This window comes from Eubalaena glacialis, chromosome 9 (assembly GCF_028564815.1).
Source record: "Eubalaena glacialis isolate mEubGla1 chromosome 9, mEubGla1.1.hap2.+ XY, whole genome shotgun sequence".
NCBI lineage: Eukaryota > Metazoa > Chordata > Mammalia > Artiodactyla > Balaenidae > Eubalaena > Eubalaena glacialis.
In genome coordinates, this window is record NC_083724.1 from 31,584,179 (window position 1) to 31,602,577 (window position 18,399).

The 18,399-nt window shown below is 42.5% G+C and overlaps 1 protein-coding gene across 1 annotated transcript in view; it reads left to right on the top strand.

Moving 5' to 3' along the window:
* The window catches only part of GRIN3A (glutamate ionotropic receptor NMDA type subunit 3A), a 165,086-nt gene extending 151,272 nt beyond the window's left edge, over positions 1–13,814 (top strand). The window contains exons 7-9 of the mRNA XM_061201087.1: positions 7,414–7,578; positions 8,930–9,006; positions 13,475–13,814. Coding sequence (XP_061057070.1) covers positions 7,414–7,578; positions 8,930–9,006; positions 13,475–13,814 — 582 coding nt within the window. The remainder of the gene's footprint in view (positions 1–7,413; positions 7,579–8,929; positions 9,007–13,474) is intronic.
* Positions 13,815–18,399: the final 4,585 nt, after the last annotated feature.

Below are 18,399 nucleotides of genomic sequence, written 5' to 3' on the forward strand. Positions count from 1 at the left end.
ATTGCCAGTTGCCAACAAACCTAGTTCTGTACAGTTCCTTGGGGTAATAATAGTAGTTAATGCATATTGAACAGCTGTTCCAGGTCCTGTTACATTTGTTATATCATTTAATCATCATAACAACACTGTGGGGTGGGTGCTATCATCTCAGTTTTACAGATGATGCTATGGAGAGATCTAGAATCTTCTCCAAGATATCCCAGCTGGTAAGTGGCAAAGCGAGGACTTGAACCAGGCTCTGTGACCCCAAATGCTGAGCTTTTTTCACCTCACTCCACTGCCTCCTATTTTTATGGTTTTTGTATTTACCTGCCTCAAATTATTCCTGATAGTCTTATTAATATAATCAAACCAAGCCTCAGTTTTTACAAAAAGGTGAATTGTTTTTCAAGGAGCAAGCAGCTTCTACCTCTTTGGTTCTATACAGTGCAAAAAATTAAAAATTAAAATTAAAAGTATTAGGCAAGGCAGTCTTACATCATCATCCACCTCCATCTCATCTTGAGAAATAAGTGACAGTATTTAGATTAAGCTGGTAACAGTAACAGCAACCAATATGTTTTGAGGCTGTAGACATCAGTAACACTACGTTGTTGTGAATCGTATGTTAATGGATTGTGTCTGCTCTCTACCATATGTTGCAATCCCCAAACCACTAGACACTTCTTTTTTTTCTGAAACGTAGGAAAAAATATGGCCTTAGCATAGTTGGTTTATTCTCTAAATCTATCTTGCTTTAGAGGAATTCTCAAGGAAAAACCTTCAGGAATTTTTTATTGATTCTCTCTGTTAGGATTTAAAGTGGTTCGTGAGTCTGGCTACTGTGTTTTTTCTATTTTGCATGCCTTGAAAAGGGAGAGGCTTGGATGTTTTTTAAGACAAGGTGGCATCATGATAAAGGAACCAGGTCACTAGACTGAGAATCGGAACTGGACCTCTCTCCTTTCGTATTGGCTGCCCTAGCTCTTCCACTGGTTGGTGACTGTGTAAATAGCAACAAACCATGTGTCAGCTTTAAAGCACTAGCTGATTCATAGTGAAAACCCATAACACTGAAGGGACATGAGCAGCAATAAAAGCTGTGTAGATAAAGGATACAATCTGACAGCTCTTAGACTAAATCTGACACACAAATAAATTGTTTTGTTGTTAATTTCACATGATGTTTGTTCTCACAATGTTTTGTGTATGTGTGTGTGCATGTGTATGTTGCCAATATTTTTTTTAAAAATAGGATTTTAAGTAAAAATCAAAATTAGCATAAAGGAATGCAGACCACCCCGGGATTGGAGTGGCCTTTTACTGTCTAAGGTACCTCTGCAGCATGGGGCTGAAATCAAAAGTCTCAATAAAGGGAAAGCAATATGTTCCACTCTTGTTAAAAAAGCTCAAGATGAAAAAAAAAAAAAAAAAAAAGCTCAAGATGGACTGAAGTGTTCATTATTTTTCAGAAATAAAGCAATTGGTCATAAAACATCCCAACAACTGCTATTTCTAATGACTGAACAACAGAAGAGTTTCCAATAATCAAAATAAATAGAGCCATATAGAATTCAAACACCTGTATAATAAAATCTAACAAAACAAAGCTAACAGGAAAACTTAAAAATTGAGACACATATGTAATGTGTTAGGAAAGGGATTAATAGCTTTTTTCAGTAAAAATCCATGCCTTTTCTGAAATGCATAATTGGGCAAATCATATAAATATATAATACATACCTGGGGCAACAGGAAAAACAAACATGAAAAAGTAGCCAGAAAAATTGAATAAATACAAATCAGAATACCTAAAACAGGAAAAAATGATTAGTTGCAAAACAGGGTTGGAGAGGATGTGAGCATCCTGTGCAGTGGGGCATCTTGGGAATCATTGGGAATGGTTTTCACACTCTTGAGGACCATTTCACACATCACAAGGCATCAGAACGGTTATATGATCTTACCTGGTAATCCCACCCATTGCAATATATATCTCAAAGAAAGGATCAAAAATGATTTCTTAAATGCTATATGCAAAAGATTTTTTTATTGTGGCAATATTTATTATATATATATAATAAGTAATATTAAACACCTGACTGTTTGGGAGTAAAGTCAATTATGATAAAATAATAGTTACTGATAATATAAAGCTATTAAAGTTAGTAAATAAAATAACTGTATAAATCCATAAATTTTTAGATTAAGTTTTTTAAAAAGCATAATTGTTATATTAACATATAACAGAGTTTACAACTCTGGAAAATATATGTGCATATGGTTGTAGTTCAGAGGAGAAAATGAAGAATTGAAAGTAAAAGGATAATGGTAATCACCTCAAATTTAATATTTAGAAATACTTTTCTGAGTTATTTTATTAATAAATTAAGACTTTTCAAAAGACTGCACAGTGGAGATAATGTAGCACATTAAGCACCAGGTCCAAGGCTAAAAGATGGTTTCCCAAACCTAGAAGGGGCGGGGGCTCTGGCAGCACAAGGAACAGAAAGGGGGCATCTCCTCAGCAACCTGGGCTGTGCCATGTCGAGGAGCCATTAAGCAGATTCCAGGTTAGAAGAGACAGAGGTGCCACAGCCCCCAGGACCAGAGATGCGATGGGAAGTTCCTGCGGACCCTAATTTTACTGTCCATCTAGATTATTTTCTTATCCAAATGTGTGAGCACTGTTAACTTCACTCATGCAGTGTCTCCCTGGATTTTGCAAATCATTTTTTGTTTCTTTTGTTAAATGTAATCTTTCAGTCTTTCAGTCTTCATTGATGAGAAAGTTCCAGATTCTATGAGTGAATATCTTCTTTATCCCTTTTCATGATTGTTGTTACAATTTTTTAGAAATCCCACATGATTACATCACACAATCTTACCTCATTGTCTCCAGCCTGGCAAACTCTCTCCAGCGGTAGCTGTCGTTGGTATCTCTGGAGCCCACACCTCATGCAGGTGGAGGTCTCCATCTTCTGTGCCCCTCCTCCTGCCCAGACAATGGGCTATATGTACAGACACAACAAGTCTGCCAAATTTTATTGAGCTACTTGCTCTTCTGGGCAAAATAGTGGGGTGTCAAAAAAAAAAAAAAAGGAAATCAGGTCTTCAAAATTACAAACAGCATTTGCTTTCTCCTCATCCTGCTACCAAGTATCTAGGAGAGGAATTGAAAGCAATGATTACAGACTCTTTAGAGGACCAGAGAAAATGGGTAGCTGCTGTGTATTGGGAGATGTGGAGTGGGGGCTAGGGAGGCTTAGATCATAAGATTTAACCAGTAACATCTGAGGCAAATGATGACTGAAATACTTTAACTGCATTTCTTGCTGGAGTTTTCAGAACCTAGTCAGTTATCTAACCAGCTGTCAGATGTTTCAAGGGTCCACATCTGAGCAAGATGCAAAGGAGGGTTTAGCAGCAACAAAATTGGTGGTCTTGGCCTCTACATGTCACTGATGATCTAGGCAGAGACCACTCAGAACCTTTGATAGTACAGGCATCGCCCTTTATCTGAATCTAGTCTGTTCCTGGAAATATGTTGGCTGGTAAATTTCCAGATGCTAGGAGTCCTTTCCGTTATCTTGTATGAGATGAACAATAAAGCATTCCCACCTCATCCAAAAAGCCCAACCAGTTTCCCTAAATACCACTAAAATATTCTTAGACATTTATTAGTGTTTAATATCTAATGCACAACACATGGATTGTTATATATGACAATCCACCAATGATTTCTGCATAATATGAAGCATTTAAAACACCAGTTCTTTAATGCTTAATCAGTGGTTAGTCATGTGTGCATAATACAGAGTATGCTTTCCCACCACAGTACAGTGGATATATATTAATGTAAATGAACAATAAAATAAAATGTTAAAGAAATATAACAAGTATAAATAACATTTAGCAAAATAAAATAAGCAAGCAAGACAAGTTTTTGAGTGGTTACGTATTGATTAAAGAGTTAACGGAGTGAGATTGGATGGGCTAGAGTGAGCCTATGAAGGACTAAGTGAAGCCATAAATGCCTGAGATTTGCCTGTGGCTAAATCCTGGGACAGTCTTCTCTCCTTGGCTCTTGAGACTCCAGAAGTGTGTGGCTGTGAGCTATCAAATGGGATAAAGTAATGGGATGAAGAAAATAAAAAACTTATGTCTGTTTGCATTTCTTTGCTTTCATTAATACAGCTCTTGACAACATGAGACTGGGCTGTGATTGCATTTCTGAATGTGATGTTTCTACTCCTGTCACTTGCACCTGCAGTCATTATTTTGTCTGCATCACTTAAATTTATTTTAAAGATTGACATTGAATATTCATTGCTCCTCTTCTTCTTCCTCTGACCAATGCTAAATGTCAAGTTGAGCAAGTTCCACTCTATCAGATGAAAAGTTTTCACTTGATAATGTGGGGCCGATGCACATATGTAATGCATAGCACATTGAAGCAGTGTGGTCCTAGGGGAAGGACAGCTGAATTACAACTGCAGCGGTACATCTTATCACTGAGACCCAGACACAGTATAAACATTTTCATTGGTGCCCAAAGGCAGATTATAGTGGATTTTCTATTCAGATGGTGAGTTCTGAATAAAATTTTTTGCAAGTTGTAACAGGGAATAGTAAGAGTTCAGATAGCAAGGGGTACCTGTGAATGGTGTTCGCTTGAAGGCAGTGCGGGCTTTGGCATCAGAAAATCCTGGATTCATAGCCTGGCTTCCCCATTTATTAGCTTGTATGATCTTGGGTATGGTAGTTAATGAGCCTCAGTTTCCTCAAATGTAAAATAGGGATAATAATACTTAACTTACAATGTTATTATAAGATCATAATATGCATATATGGTGTCTGGCACACAGATGTCCAATTAAAAAAAAAAACACAGCAACTACTTCTATTAGTCTATTAGCATGTGGATGTAAACAACAGAAATTTAAGAAAGAAATGTATAAAATAAACTGAATACAGCCTCTTTGTTATTGGGATAATAAGAGGAAAATGAGACTAATTACTGTTATGCACAAAAAAACAGAGGGAACACCATGCTTTTAAAAGCAGGATGATTCACTGTAAGTTACATTTTTCTTCTTCATCTTGGCAGCACCTTATAAGAAAGCAACACCAGTCTGTTTAGTGTTTTGCTGAGTGTTTGATGCTGTTAGTGTTAAAGTCCAAAATTAATTCCCCCAGTTCATTCTTCATCCATAGCAGTAGTAATTGAATCCTTCTGTAATAGCCATATCCTGTACACATTACAACAGGCCCAGGCCAAGGGCTGTTTTCAAACACATTTGTGTATACTTTCTGGAAGTCAGGTTGGTCACCACTTGTACAGAGATGTCCCAGGAAAAGCCCTCGTACCCGAGTAGCCTTCAGGGCCCAATACACCTCTCACATTTCCTAGACCAGCATTTCTTGTTCCCTAAGGCTGGGCTTCCTCCTTCATTCTCAGCTGTCTGCTAGTTTTCCTGCCTGTGTCCCAGTCTCCTAAACCTGGTGCATACTCTATGCCCCTGCTCACCTCTAGTCTTTTCTTCTTCAGGGATCCTAGCACCCATCTTTGGTCCAGAGCCACTGCCAGAAGTAGTGTCATGGAGGAAAAGAGATTCCATGACCCAGGCTCCCACAAAGACTGAAATCTCCAAGCTCTGCCTCTGAGTCTGGGCCCCCAGATAGACTTCCTGGCATACCACGGAGGTCTAGCCATGTCTGAGCCATCCCGAATGGCTGCTTCTCCAGGACTGGGGGTAGAGGTGGGGAGAATGAAAGGAAGGAAGACCCCATCAAGAGGATGGGAGGATCACTCATGTCAGTCAAATGAGGTGGTTAAGAGTGTAGGCTCTGGAGCCAGACTACCTGGGTGTGAACTCCAGCTCTGACCTTTACTAGTTATGTGACCTTGGACAAGTCACTTAATTCTTTTGTTCCTAAGTTTCCTCACCTGTAAAATGGAGGTACTAACAGTACCTCTCTCATAGGTCCTTCGGAAGATTAAGCAAGTTGCTACATTGATAAAGAGCTCTGAACTGTGCCTTCCACATATTAAGTGCTAAGTAATTGTTGATGATGATGGTGACCAAAAGCCTCCAGCAAAGGAATGACACCTAGGCTCCTTAGCATTGGCTTGTATGATCTTGGGTGAGGTGCTTAATCTAGGTTTGCCTAGCGCGGGCCTGTTTCTCCCTCAGGACACAGGCCTTCTGCACCCTACCCCTGAACGCAGCTCTCTATTTCACAAGCCCCCAGATCACTGTGCTGGAAGTTCATGTCTTTGTTACATTCTTTGTTTCTGCTTCCCTCAGCTTAGAGTGCTACTTTCCCACCCGAGCCTCCACGTTCTACCTCCCTTACTTTAAGTCTTATCTCATGAGCCAGCTTCTCTGCCAAACCCAGGAGGCGTGGATCAATTTATCATGGGGTATAAATGTTTGCTTCCTCCCTAGATTCGAGCTGATTGAAGGCAGGGACATAACCCTCCTATCTTCACCCCCCGGTACTTGGGAGAGTGCCTGGCACATAGTAGGCACTCAAGGCATCAAATGTCTTTCTTTCTGCAGGACTGACTGGTCATCGATGTCGGTGACTGAATGATACCTATTTCATAAGGACTTCGTGTAAATCATTTAGCAAAGTGCCTGTCACAGGTGTTAAAGTTATTATATTTATGGCTGTTGCTGCTCTTTTGCTGTAGAGTAGAAAGAACCCAGGTTTTGGAGCTAAACAAACATTGACTTATAGACCAGCTTTGTCACTTAAATGCTGCAGGAACTTCAGTTTCCTCAACTATAAATTGCAGTTATCATACCTATCTCAGCGCAAAAAAAAAAGTAAGCAATCAACAAATAGGTCCCTTCTCTTTCTCCTCTGTGGTTGTCTAATTTTGTGACCTGGCTCAATTTCCTTCACTTCTCTGGCCCAGGTTCCTCATCTTTAAAATAAGGACATTCAACTAGATGATCTCCATGTTCCCTGTCAGATCTAAATGTCAAAATTATTGAACTCATCATCTTTTCCCCTTAAATCTACTCATTCTCTGTCCCTGAGAGAGGTTCTTTCCTTGATAACTATTTAATGTTTTAATATATTAAATTGTTTCAATTTTCAGTCTCTCTCGATGTCTATCTCTCTGTGTCTCTCTTGAGACCATAGGGTGGTCCAGACGCAGGGCCTCTGCACGACTCCAGAAACCATTCATACAATAGGACTGTATGTGAGTAGCACCCCAGGAATTGTGCCCTGCAGCAGCCCTCAGTCCTGGATGGATTCCCTTCACAGTGTAGTTTAGTGATGCCTGCAGAGCACGCAGAGGAACAGTCTCCAGCTTTCCTTGGGTCCAGCAAAAAAGAATCTGCATCTAAGAGTGAACAATCGTGGGACCAGATGGAGTGTCACATTCATGGCCTTTCCTTTCCTGTTCTGCCACAGACTTTGCAAATGGGCATCAAACACTTCTCTGGACTCTTCGTGCTGCTGTGCATTGGATTTGGCCTCTCCATCTTGACCACCATCGGTGAGCATGTAGTGTACAGGCTGCTGCTCCCACGCATCAAGAACAAATCTAGGCTGCAATACTGGCTCCACACCAGTCAGGTGAGTGCCACAGGCATCTTCCTCCAATATTCCTAAACGTCAGAATTCCCACTGATGGGAGAATCCAGGGCCCCAAGTCAGACTGACAAATGACAGGTTACCAAGAGAACCAGGGTGTGTAGACACTCTCAATGTACAAGATGGAGTTCCCTCTATCCCATTAATTCACTTGCCCGTTAAATTAAGCTATCCCATAATGCTCGTGCCTTTCATATAACCCTCCACTGTTGCTCAGAGTGGAAGCAATAGCCATCGCTTTTAACCTGGCTTCTCTTAGTGACAGTCTGAAGAGATGGTGTGAAAGATTTGTTTCCTGTAGACTCTTTTCTTGCCAAAATTGAAACCCATTAAATGAGCCTGAAGTCCATTTCCCTTTAGATAAACCTACCAGCCCCTGTTCTCACTGCATTTCAATGGTCCAGAGCTTTGAAGTCCACTGGTGCCAAGGCCAAGCTCATAGGATCAAAGTTCCTTCATGTAATCCAGACACCTACACACTCACTTACAGAGAGAACTGAAAATGTCAGGCAGACCACCATTCAAGCGTATTCCTTTGCACATCTCACCCTGATGGAAACTGGCACTGAGAGCCGAAATGTACTCCGAAGGCTTCTTATTGATGAAGGAGCTCTAGCAAAGGCAGCAGTTCCCCCCTGAGTGTGGTGTCAGGCGAGGCCGGAGGAGCCATCCTGACCTCCCGATGGACTCCCTCCTACTTCCCAGTGCACTGTCGCAGCCTCTCAGTAGTGAGCCTGCCAGTTCTGCCACCTTTGCCCCCTGCATTGCTATGCTGACTCTCTGCTTTGTTAACACAGTACTTTTTTTCTAGATAGGTCACTCTCATTGGTTTGGTTACATGTGAGCCCTGTTGTTCCTACTTTCATCCTAGGACCTATTTGGTCTCCTAAGGAGGACTCTGCAGACAACTGATCCTCTCCATTGTATGTTAGCATGATTAATTTAATTAATCAGGAGTTCTTACCTTCTTTGTTTTGGCTGTTAAGAAGTCAGACTTAAGTTTTTGACTCACCTTTACCGATTGTACCAGGCCATTTGCCACACGTTGGTTATGATAACTCTTCTTTATATCACATACGTTTTTACAGCTCAGAGTATTTCTAAGCTTCCCATCAAATTACTTTTCTTTCCTCCAGGTAGAATAATAACTTATAATTAGAATTTTTGCTCTCTTGAGATTTGGGACTGAATATTGATCTTTTTTCCGGCATCACTGTTAAGTTGTTTAAAGAGGCCTAGGTTTGTAGTGAAGAGATTAAATCTCAGGGGGTACTTTGTCCCCTGGTTGTGTGTTTCTAACAGTCTCTGTGTGTGAATCTGTTCTTTCTGCCAGAGATTACATAGAGCACTAAACACATCATTCGTAGAGGAAAAGCGGCAGCGTTTCAAGACTAAGCGTGTGGAAAAGAGGTAAGAAGAGGCCGGTTCCAGGTGTCATTTATGTTTGTTAAAAGTTTAGAGATGTAACTGAGACTTCGTGCTCAAAAGGGAAATTATGTATAATGAATCAAATCAGGACCAAGTTGTTGATAAACACTATCAGTAAAAATATGTGGTCTCAAATAGAAATAGAACAGACAAAATAAAAAACATATCTGTACATACATGGACACTGAAATGCAGTAGAGGCAATATATGTTGTGGTTTAAGTGCTGGTTTGATCTCTAAGGTCAAGCATCTGGATCCAAATACTGACTCTGACACTTACAATATGTGTAGTCTTGGGCAAGTCCTTTATTTAACCTCTCTATGCCCCAATTTCCTAATTCGTGAAAATGAGATAGAGTACCTACTTTCGAGAGATGCTATAAGAATTCAATGAGATAACACATCTAAAGCCCTGAAAACAAAGCTATTTTAGCTATTATTGTGTACAAAATACAAGTTAGACTTAATTCGTAAGTACCACAGGCAATTTCATGCAATATTGCCCTTTTGGCATGTTTCCACTCCCCACTCCTTTCCAGCACTCCTAGGAATATTTGAAATATGCAACAGATGTGTTCTGTTTAACCCATTTCCCGGCACTGTTACTACAAACTCCCCAGAAAAGAGCATCTCATTAATAGGAAGTAACAAGCATTAAATGCATAGTTGACATTTGAAAATTGAAATTCTGTACCTTCCCCACATCCAGCCTGTGGAAGACTGTTGCCTCATTCATGGTGGCTGAAGATGTTAGAAGTATTTGGGTCTAGCACCTGGCTGGCCTCTGTTTCATGCTGCCTAAGACAGCCTCCTGGTTCTTTCTTATGTCCAGAGGCCTCGGTTTACAGCATTTCCTCCAAGCAACTCTGTCATCTATGGCAGATCCTCAGCTCCAAGCGTGGCTTTCTGGGTAATTTTAAAACCTGACACTCACACTTCTTATTCACAATAGAGGACAAGGAAAAGGGGGTGGAAAACATGATTCTTTTTCATTGTTTTTACCTCCTCGGGGACTGCTGCAGTCCCCTTCTCTGCAATTTGCATCGAGCTTGTTAGAATCATTTCCGTTATCTCTTAAAGCCTCTCTTTCCAGGCAGCGAGCACACCCCGCTCTCCCTCAGGGTCTGTGGTGTTCCTGTATCACACTGCGGCCCCATCAGCAACAAGCTGCAGACTAATCAGGTCACAGCTGTTCTATGTCGTGTTACATATATTTTTTTCTATGATTATTTTTAACATAAATTTTTAACGAGAGAGGAACACAAGAAGACATAGCAGCAAAGACACCATCTCATAATAACAAAGCATTTGTTTTCCAGCCATAATAGAAACAGGGAGCTGCCAGTGATCCCATTTCCAACTGAGATGACTCCTATTTACATTTCTCTCGCCTAAATTCAGAACCAAATGCGTCTTTCACTCAGCTTATCCATTTTTGTTGGCAGATTCCCTTCTGAAATCCCTTATTTTGAGAAGGAGCTAAGGCAACACACCCTCATGGCTTATTGGGCCCATGTTTCCTGTGGTACCTCCCTACAACCCAACACCCACCTATAACCTTTCAAACGCAGTGAGTGTTTGAGGGCTCACAGCTGTCACATCTCTTCTGAATGGTCTAGTGGAATACTGAACCTCAGCGTTACAAAATTGTCCTGTGAAAGCTTTTTAGTGTTAACTTCAGTTAACTCACTGGTCGCCTTACACTCTAAGGCTGAGGAAAGCTTACAAACCACAGTCAAAACCCTGTAGAGGCCAACAATATAACACGTTCATTTCTTCCAATTAGACACCATATCTGGCATTCAGCACCTATCACCTTGCATTCATAGGTGGCTCAGAGCCGCATGTCAATCATCAGAGCACTTGTGATGCTACCACCTAGAGTATGTCATGGAAGCCAGCTTTTGCTTATTCTTCTGTATTATATTCCCAGATATATGTACAAAGCTCTGGAGAAAACCAGATTGGCTATTTCTATTTGCCTGATTTCTGAGGTTGCCTGGACATTCCAGGAAAATGTGTTGATGCCTAACTCCCAGGTTTTCCCCACTATGAATCATTCCATGATCCTAGAGTTAGGTCCGTTGGCTCAAAAACTCTCTCCCTCTTTTTTCTTTGGAAGAATATCTATGCAAATACCTTTATCTGCTGCAACTTGACATCCCTCCCCTATGTTTCATATTTATGGAGTGAATAAAATAATAGATAAATGAATGAATTACTAACATACGGGTTTGAGGAAAGGCCTGGGGAAATTATGGGCCATGGTATGAAAAGATTTTGCTCCTTTTTTATTTAAAGCAGAGGAAAAAAGTAGATATTGCAAAAGACTATATATATAGTCCTTAGTTTATTCAACATGTGATTTCATGTAAATTTTGGTCTGTCCTTCACTCCACTGGGTTTCCAATACACCTCCTCTATTCTCTTTCCTCTCACCTCAAGATATACAAAAATTGTAAACCATATATATACAAATAACATGCCACAAACAAGATTGTTTTGAAATTATTCAAACTCAATAGGAAAAGATTTGAAGGAAGAATTAAAGGGAAGTGTAAGGCTAGAAGGAAAATTATAACCACACCTTTGACCGAGTGTAAAGACAATGGAGCTGTAAGTGAGCTCATTATAGAACTTTTACCCAGCCCAGGACACAGGAAAGCTGGGCTGTGGTGCTCCCTGCTCATTTATATGGGACTTAAACCATGACAAATGTTAAAGAACTGCAGAGTGGTTTGGAATGTGTTTGTGTGTTTTAATGGCTCGGAGCACGTATCAATCAGTTTTTGCTGTGAGAAATTATCTCAGTTCATAATGTTTTAAACAACAGCGAGTTGCTTATGAATCTATGTGTCAGCTGTGCAGGCTACTGATTTGGGCCAAACTTGGCTGATCGTAGTCACATTTGCTCCTGTATCTACAGCCAGCTTGGGGAAAGGAGGGAGAAGCAGAGGGCTGGCTGGTCTAGGATGGCCTCAGCTGGTTAACCGGGAAGACTGGGGACTCTCTCCAATGGTCTGTTATCAACCAACAGACTAGTCTGGACTGGTTCTACTGTAGCAGCAGGGTTTTGAGCGGCAGTGGAAGTGTGCAAGACTTGGAACCACCACCTGCCACTTCTGCCACTTTCTATTGGCCAGAACAAGTCATGAGACCAGGCCAAATTCAAGGGGGAGGGAAAGCAGACTTTCCCCTGGAATCCCCCTTGATAAAGGTGAGCTGCTAAGTCACACTGCAGAGGGATATGGATGAAAGGAAGAATGAAGGATTATGACCACTTTTGCAATCTACCACAGGGCAAAATGAAACAGGATCACCCTAGTTAAGTCCTTCTGTTTTTGTTCTTATCCATGTCACTGAATCAACACTTAATTATCTCTCCCTCTTCCCCTCCCCTGCAGGTCCATCCCTTCTCCTCCTGGTTAGTAAGAGTCCAGGAATAAAGTCTTGATTCAGTTACATGGATGGGAACAAAGACACAAGGACTTAATAGAGTGTTTCTATTTTGTTTTGCCCTGTGGTAGATTGCAAAAGTGGTCATAATCCTCCTCTACCTCCTCCTCCTCCTTCTCCTTCAACAAGGCTAGAAGAAATTAGCAGCCATGTGCTTAGGGCTCTAATCTGTTCTTATAGCAAGAAGCTCTTCTCATTGCATCTGTCAAAGTGTATTTCAGAAACCAGACCCCCTCTTCCTGTGCCTGGTCAGCAGTAACTCTTTTGCTGTCTACAGCCATCTCAAGGATGGTGGTAGGTGGCTCGACACGAGCCTGAAAGAGGATTATGAATCTATTTCAATTTGACTTTCATTATTCCAGCAAGAACTTGAGGCTTTCTTGGGTCTTTTTTTTTAAGCTTCAGACCTCAGCTGTCATTCTCAACTCACAAAGTCATCCCTATAATGGGACACTTTTGGCTGAAACCTGCAGCTTGTATGCTTTTATTCTCCTCAAACTCAACTAGTAAACATCAGGGTTGTCCTGCGGGGCTAAGGATGAGTCATATTAGAGTATCTAGCGGCAGGACCATGCTTAGAGTCCAACAGCTGAATAAACAGAATCTCATTTCTACCAAAGCGTCATCTTCATAGCCATAGACTGTTTCAAGTCAGTGTGGCTTTCTGAGCCTCACTGGCAGGAAGAGAACAGAAAAGCATCTAAGGTTCTTCATAAAAGAATGTGCCATACACTGGTCCATCAGCCCTCCAGGTGAAACACCCATTCCAGTTTCAGGACAGCATGAGACTTGATGAAACATTGAACTTCAGTTGAAAAGAACTGCATTGGCTCCTTTATTCCCCTGACACTCCAGCAGGCAGTCTGTCCATGGTTTTGTGACTCCATCTCTATCATCTGCGTACCCAGTTCCATATTACTCACAAGGAAGTAGCTAAAACATGGGGAGAGCTGCAGAGTAGAAAGTCAATCTAAAGTGTCTCTTGGTTTCCTAGGTCCAATGTGGGACCCTGTCAGCTCACTGTGTGGAATACGTCCAATCTGAGTCATGACAATCGACGAAAATACACCTTCAGTGATGAGGGGGGACAAAACCAGTTGAGCCTCCGGACCCACCAAGACATCCCTCTCCCACCAAGAAGAAGAGAGCTTCCTGCCTCGCTGACCACCAATGGGAAAGCAGACTCCCTAAATGGGGCTCGGAACTCAGTGATGCAGGAGCTCTCAGAGCTGGAGAAGCAGATTCAGGTGATCCAGCAAGAGCTGCAGCTGGCTGTGAGCAGGAAAACGGAGTTGGAAGAGTACCAAAGGACAAATCGGACTTGTGAGCCCTAAGTGGCCACGCTGCTCTCTTTTCTCAGTTCCTGGCCTTCCTCTGAGCCCTTAAGACACTTTGTAATGCTCTTTTGTAACTACTGACCAAGGTGGGGGGAAAGCTGAGGTGTGGGTCTTCTTAGAGGTCAAGTCTGCTCTCCCTAGCCTGCAAAGCAGCAGCCAGTCTTCTCAAGCTCATTCGTAGGTCTCCAGGGTAGGAGTCTTTTTCAGAGCAGGAATCTTACATTAGTCAGAAGTAAACACCGTGTGAGGGATCTGTGAAGAACCAGACAACCCCAGCTCCTGTTAATCTTTTCACCTGGTGCCACAGTAACATTTCTGGTTTTTAGCCCTTTCTCTGCACTATCAACAAGAGATAAAATTGTTACTCACACCTCTGTCTTACTGGGTTGTTGGTTTTAATCTTAGTATAGAGCGGGATTATTCAGGGTTGTGACTTTTGCTATAACCCCCCAGTGTAGATTTGTTCTTACAGTCTGAATGGGGAGCCAGGGAAGAGCTAGAGAAACTTAGGACGGGAAGGTGGGTACTTAGAAAAATTAACTGAACTCATTCACATCATAGCAGGCCAAGGATTGATTGGATCAGGCAAGAGCCATGTTTTTGAAAGGGTCCTGGCTCTCCAACATCATCCTAACGTTTAGTAGGAACATGTTTACGTGCCACTATGAAAGGGAACAGGGATGTGGTAAGCGGAAAGAGCACAGGCAGAAGAGGCATTAAAATGTATCCCATGCTTTTCAAACAAAAGCTCTGGGCCAGAAAAGCAATTTGGCTAAGGAATGAATAGGCCCATACTTCTAATCTAATTAAGCATCTCCACTACAGTGTGTGCCTTTCATAAAGGAAAGAGAGAAAAGCAAGGCAAGGATGTGGCCTTAGGATGAAACTGGAATATTCCTGCTAATTGCCTGCACAGGACATGTGAGCTGGCACTGTGAGTTAAGGGAAGATGTTCTGCAAGCCATATATTTGGCTATTTTCAGATCAGCAGTCACCTATGTCTTAGCTGTAGGAATCCCGGAAGTGAACTTCAAGCCTGTGAACACCACAAGCTTAAACATTCAGGAGTGTGCCCTGTGCTTTTCATACCTATATGGATCACTAGCAAGTCAGTCTTGCAGCCTCACACCCCCTCATCTGTGAGAAACTGTGAACGGGCACTGGTCCCTCTGATTCTCCCCCAAACCCCATCTAATGCCCCCAAGAGATTGATATGAGTAAGCTGTTTCCCCTCTGCCTAGGCATCCCTTTCCCAGTGTGCAAAGGCTTGGACACGCAGAAAGGGAAAGGAATACGTGAACTATAGAACTTCAGTTCTCAGTCGCTTAGGAACTCGTTAGGATGCTGACTGCTAGGGCTCTTCTCCCAAAGGATGAGATGGGAAAGGGGGTGGATGTGGGCTCAGAAACCTGTTACCAACACTCCCAGGTGACTGACATGTGGTCTAAAAATTACTCTTCAAGAAACATTGTTCTAGAAATTTGGCTGCTCCAGGCATGGGGAGAATTGAGAAGAGCCTTTTTCTCAAAAGGCTTCAGCACACACCTGATGATTCACTGTCCACACAGCCACGCCCACCCCAGGACACCATGTAGGACTAGACTTCCTTGTCTATCAATTAATTGCTTTATCTTCTCAGTTGCTTATCATCTTTGCTCCGCCCCAATCAGTTTGAAGGCCTAAAAAGAGTGCTCAGCTCTGTGCCAAGCACCGTGCTCTGTAAGCTGCAGGTCATTGGGAAGGCTCCTCAACCACAAAATTTCTTCCCCTACTTTTGGATGCAGTCCCTGTATTTCCACCAAGAGCTGCCCAGTCCCCCAAGGAAAGATAACACTTTAAGCTGCAATTAGATAACACTCTAGCAATTAGCTGTCTGAGAAAACCCTGGGGTGGATATAGGCTTAGAGATTCTGATGAGGGAGGTGGACGGGTTCTAAAGTTAGACTTCATCAACCTCACAGATGAAACAGTTCAACAATGAGGGAACAGCGATCCCTGGAAACAGAAAGGACAGCTCTGCTTTGAAATGCCCATCCTCCCATGTTCTCACCCCAGACACAAAAGGAGGTTTGCAACTGCCTTTGGAAGATTATGCCTCTTAGCCATCCCCGCCCATCTGCAACAGCTAAGGATGCTCTAGAGACTCTGCCATCATGCTCTGCACCCCTAACCTGTCGCAGCCTGGAAGGCTGACGTATAGGTGTACCTCAACTCACGTAACAGCCATGCTCCTAATGTTGTACCTGGACATTTTTTATAACGCAGCTCAGATTCTGACTGTACTTGAGAAGTTGGCTATTTAAAGGAACCCAGAGGTGAATTCTTTTGTAAAGAATCCTTTTGTAATGCAATTAATTACCCCTTAATGTATTTGTTTTGTAAGTTTGGATTTTTGTACATCAGGTTTACCTTAAGCTTCTCTACGGAGGCATTCTGAGCAGTGGTGATAACATGCCAGACCACCCTGCCTACCCACAAAAAAGTAGACGACCAGGGCATGGCTCCTCGAATATCTTCTGAGGAACTACTTGGCCAAAACTGCGGCCAGGATGTGGCCAGAAGCAGCAGGAGCTGAAAGCAGGCTTACTGCCGTCAGCATTGCTTGAAATGCCTCCATGTTCTGGACAAAGAAAAACAAAGCATAATCGCTTGTGTTGAAATGATGCAGTCTTCATGTTAAGTAGGAATGGTAATTCAACAGTGTTTTGCAATTTGTGAAACAGTGTGTTGTGTTTTGTAAAAAGATTTCATGAAATGGTGGGTCCTTTGAAAACCTTCCTTCCTGTTCTTTTCCATCTCTGTTCTCTCAACTCCCCTCAGGCTCCAGAAACACAAAGATCAGAAGTCTTCAGGTGGAGGGTGGTTTTCTGGTAAAGAAGAAAGAGATAAGGGATGCTACCTTGCCTCCTACTGTGGGCTTCTCTTTCATGAGATCAGGAAGACCTCCTTTTTTTTTTTTAATTTTTATTTTTGGCTGTGTTGGGTCTTCGTTGCTGTGCGCGGGCTTTCTCTAGTTGCGGCGAGCGGGGGCTACTCTTCGTTGCGGTGCGCCGGTTTGTCATTGCGGTGGCTTCTCTTGTTGTGGAGCACGGGCTCTAGGCACACGGACTTCAGTAGTTGTGGCTCGTGGGCTCAGTATTTGTGGCTCGAGGGCTCTAGAGAGCAGGCTCAGTAGTTGTGGCGCACGGGTTTAGTTGCTCCGTGGCATGTGGGATCTTCCCGGACCAGGGCTTGAACCTGTGTCCCCTGCATTGGCAGGCGGATTCTTAACCACTGAGCCATCAGGGAAGCCCAAGACCTCCATTTTTTTCCAAGCTCTGATGCTAGGAAATCAGGTGCACGACAAGTCCACTATCACACCCCCCAACCCTGTTTTCCAAGGGGGAATTCCTGGCACAGGAAGCATATAATAAAGTAGGACTGGGCAAGTTGGAACAGATAGGGCTATTGGTTCATGTAAATAATGAAAATAAGGGCCCCAGAGTGTGGCTGCCCAGGGTGGAAGAGCAGGGGGATCCCTCCAACAATTGAAGACAGGTTGGAAGAATGACTGGGACAGACAAGTGAGGCAGCCACAGGGACCCAATCAGTCGAGGTCTTTAAGGTGCCTGGAGGTGACTCTCCATTATCCACGGATCTTGCTGTTGCACAAACCTTATATGGGAGCTGCTGCTTCTGTGCCAACCAGCTAAGTGGTAAGTGGCACAGCTGCTGAGCAGGACAGAGCTATGTCATCTGGGCAACAGACTTCTCGGTGATGGTGCTGGGTCTGTTAGAGCCTTGGAGCTAGTGACCACTTCCTCAGTACGGATAAAGACTTAAGGGGGAAGAAACTACTAGCCTCTCTTCCTCCCAACTCATATATTTGATAGGCAAACCAGAAAATCCATCCAGTCTTCAGAAGGAACTGCTTTCTAGTCATCAAAACCACTTCACTCTGCAGTGTTTACTTATTCCTTTCTTCACCCACCCACACCCATCTAATCCAGGATTCCCTCATGCTTTGAGTTTAGTTCCTAATCGTTTTATGAAAATAACGTACCTATAAGTATTTTCTTAAGGTTTGTAAAGAGTGTTTGCATTGTGTCTTCACTTTAATGTGTTTGCAATCGCTCCGCTCCAGGAAGAACTGAAATGCTGTCTTGTGAGCATGAGGTGAACAGGCTGTTTTGTTCCAGCCACTTTTCTTGTACAACCACGTGGATGGACTAGATGTCCTCAAGCCTTTTCCATCTTCAGTTTCTATGACTGTGGAATAAATGTTGAGATAAAAACTTCACGTCCAGATGTACTGCTGGCATTGTCTTTGGGGACTCAAATGTTGACATGATACCAGCCCCTTCCTAACAGGAGACCCAGTGATGCTGTGACTTATGCTTATTTCTTTGGTATAGTCCAAAGCGACACAAAACGTGCTGAGCAAACTCAGAGCCCTGGCATCATGCAGTTAAACTGCAATAGCTTCGTCTGAGACATTCTAGGAAAAGCCACACTATTAAGAGATCTCTAAAAAACTCTGCTCCAAACCCCCTCATTTAGTAATTCAACAAACATTTGTTAAAGAATTTATATTTATGTGTCA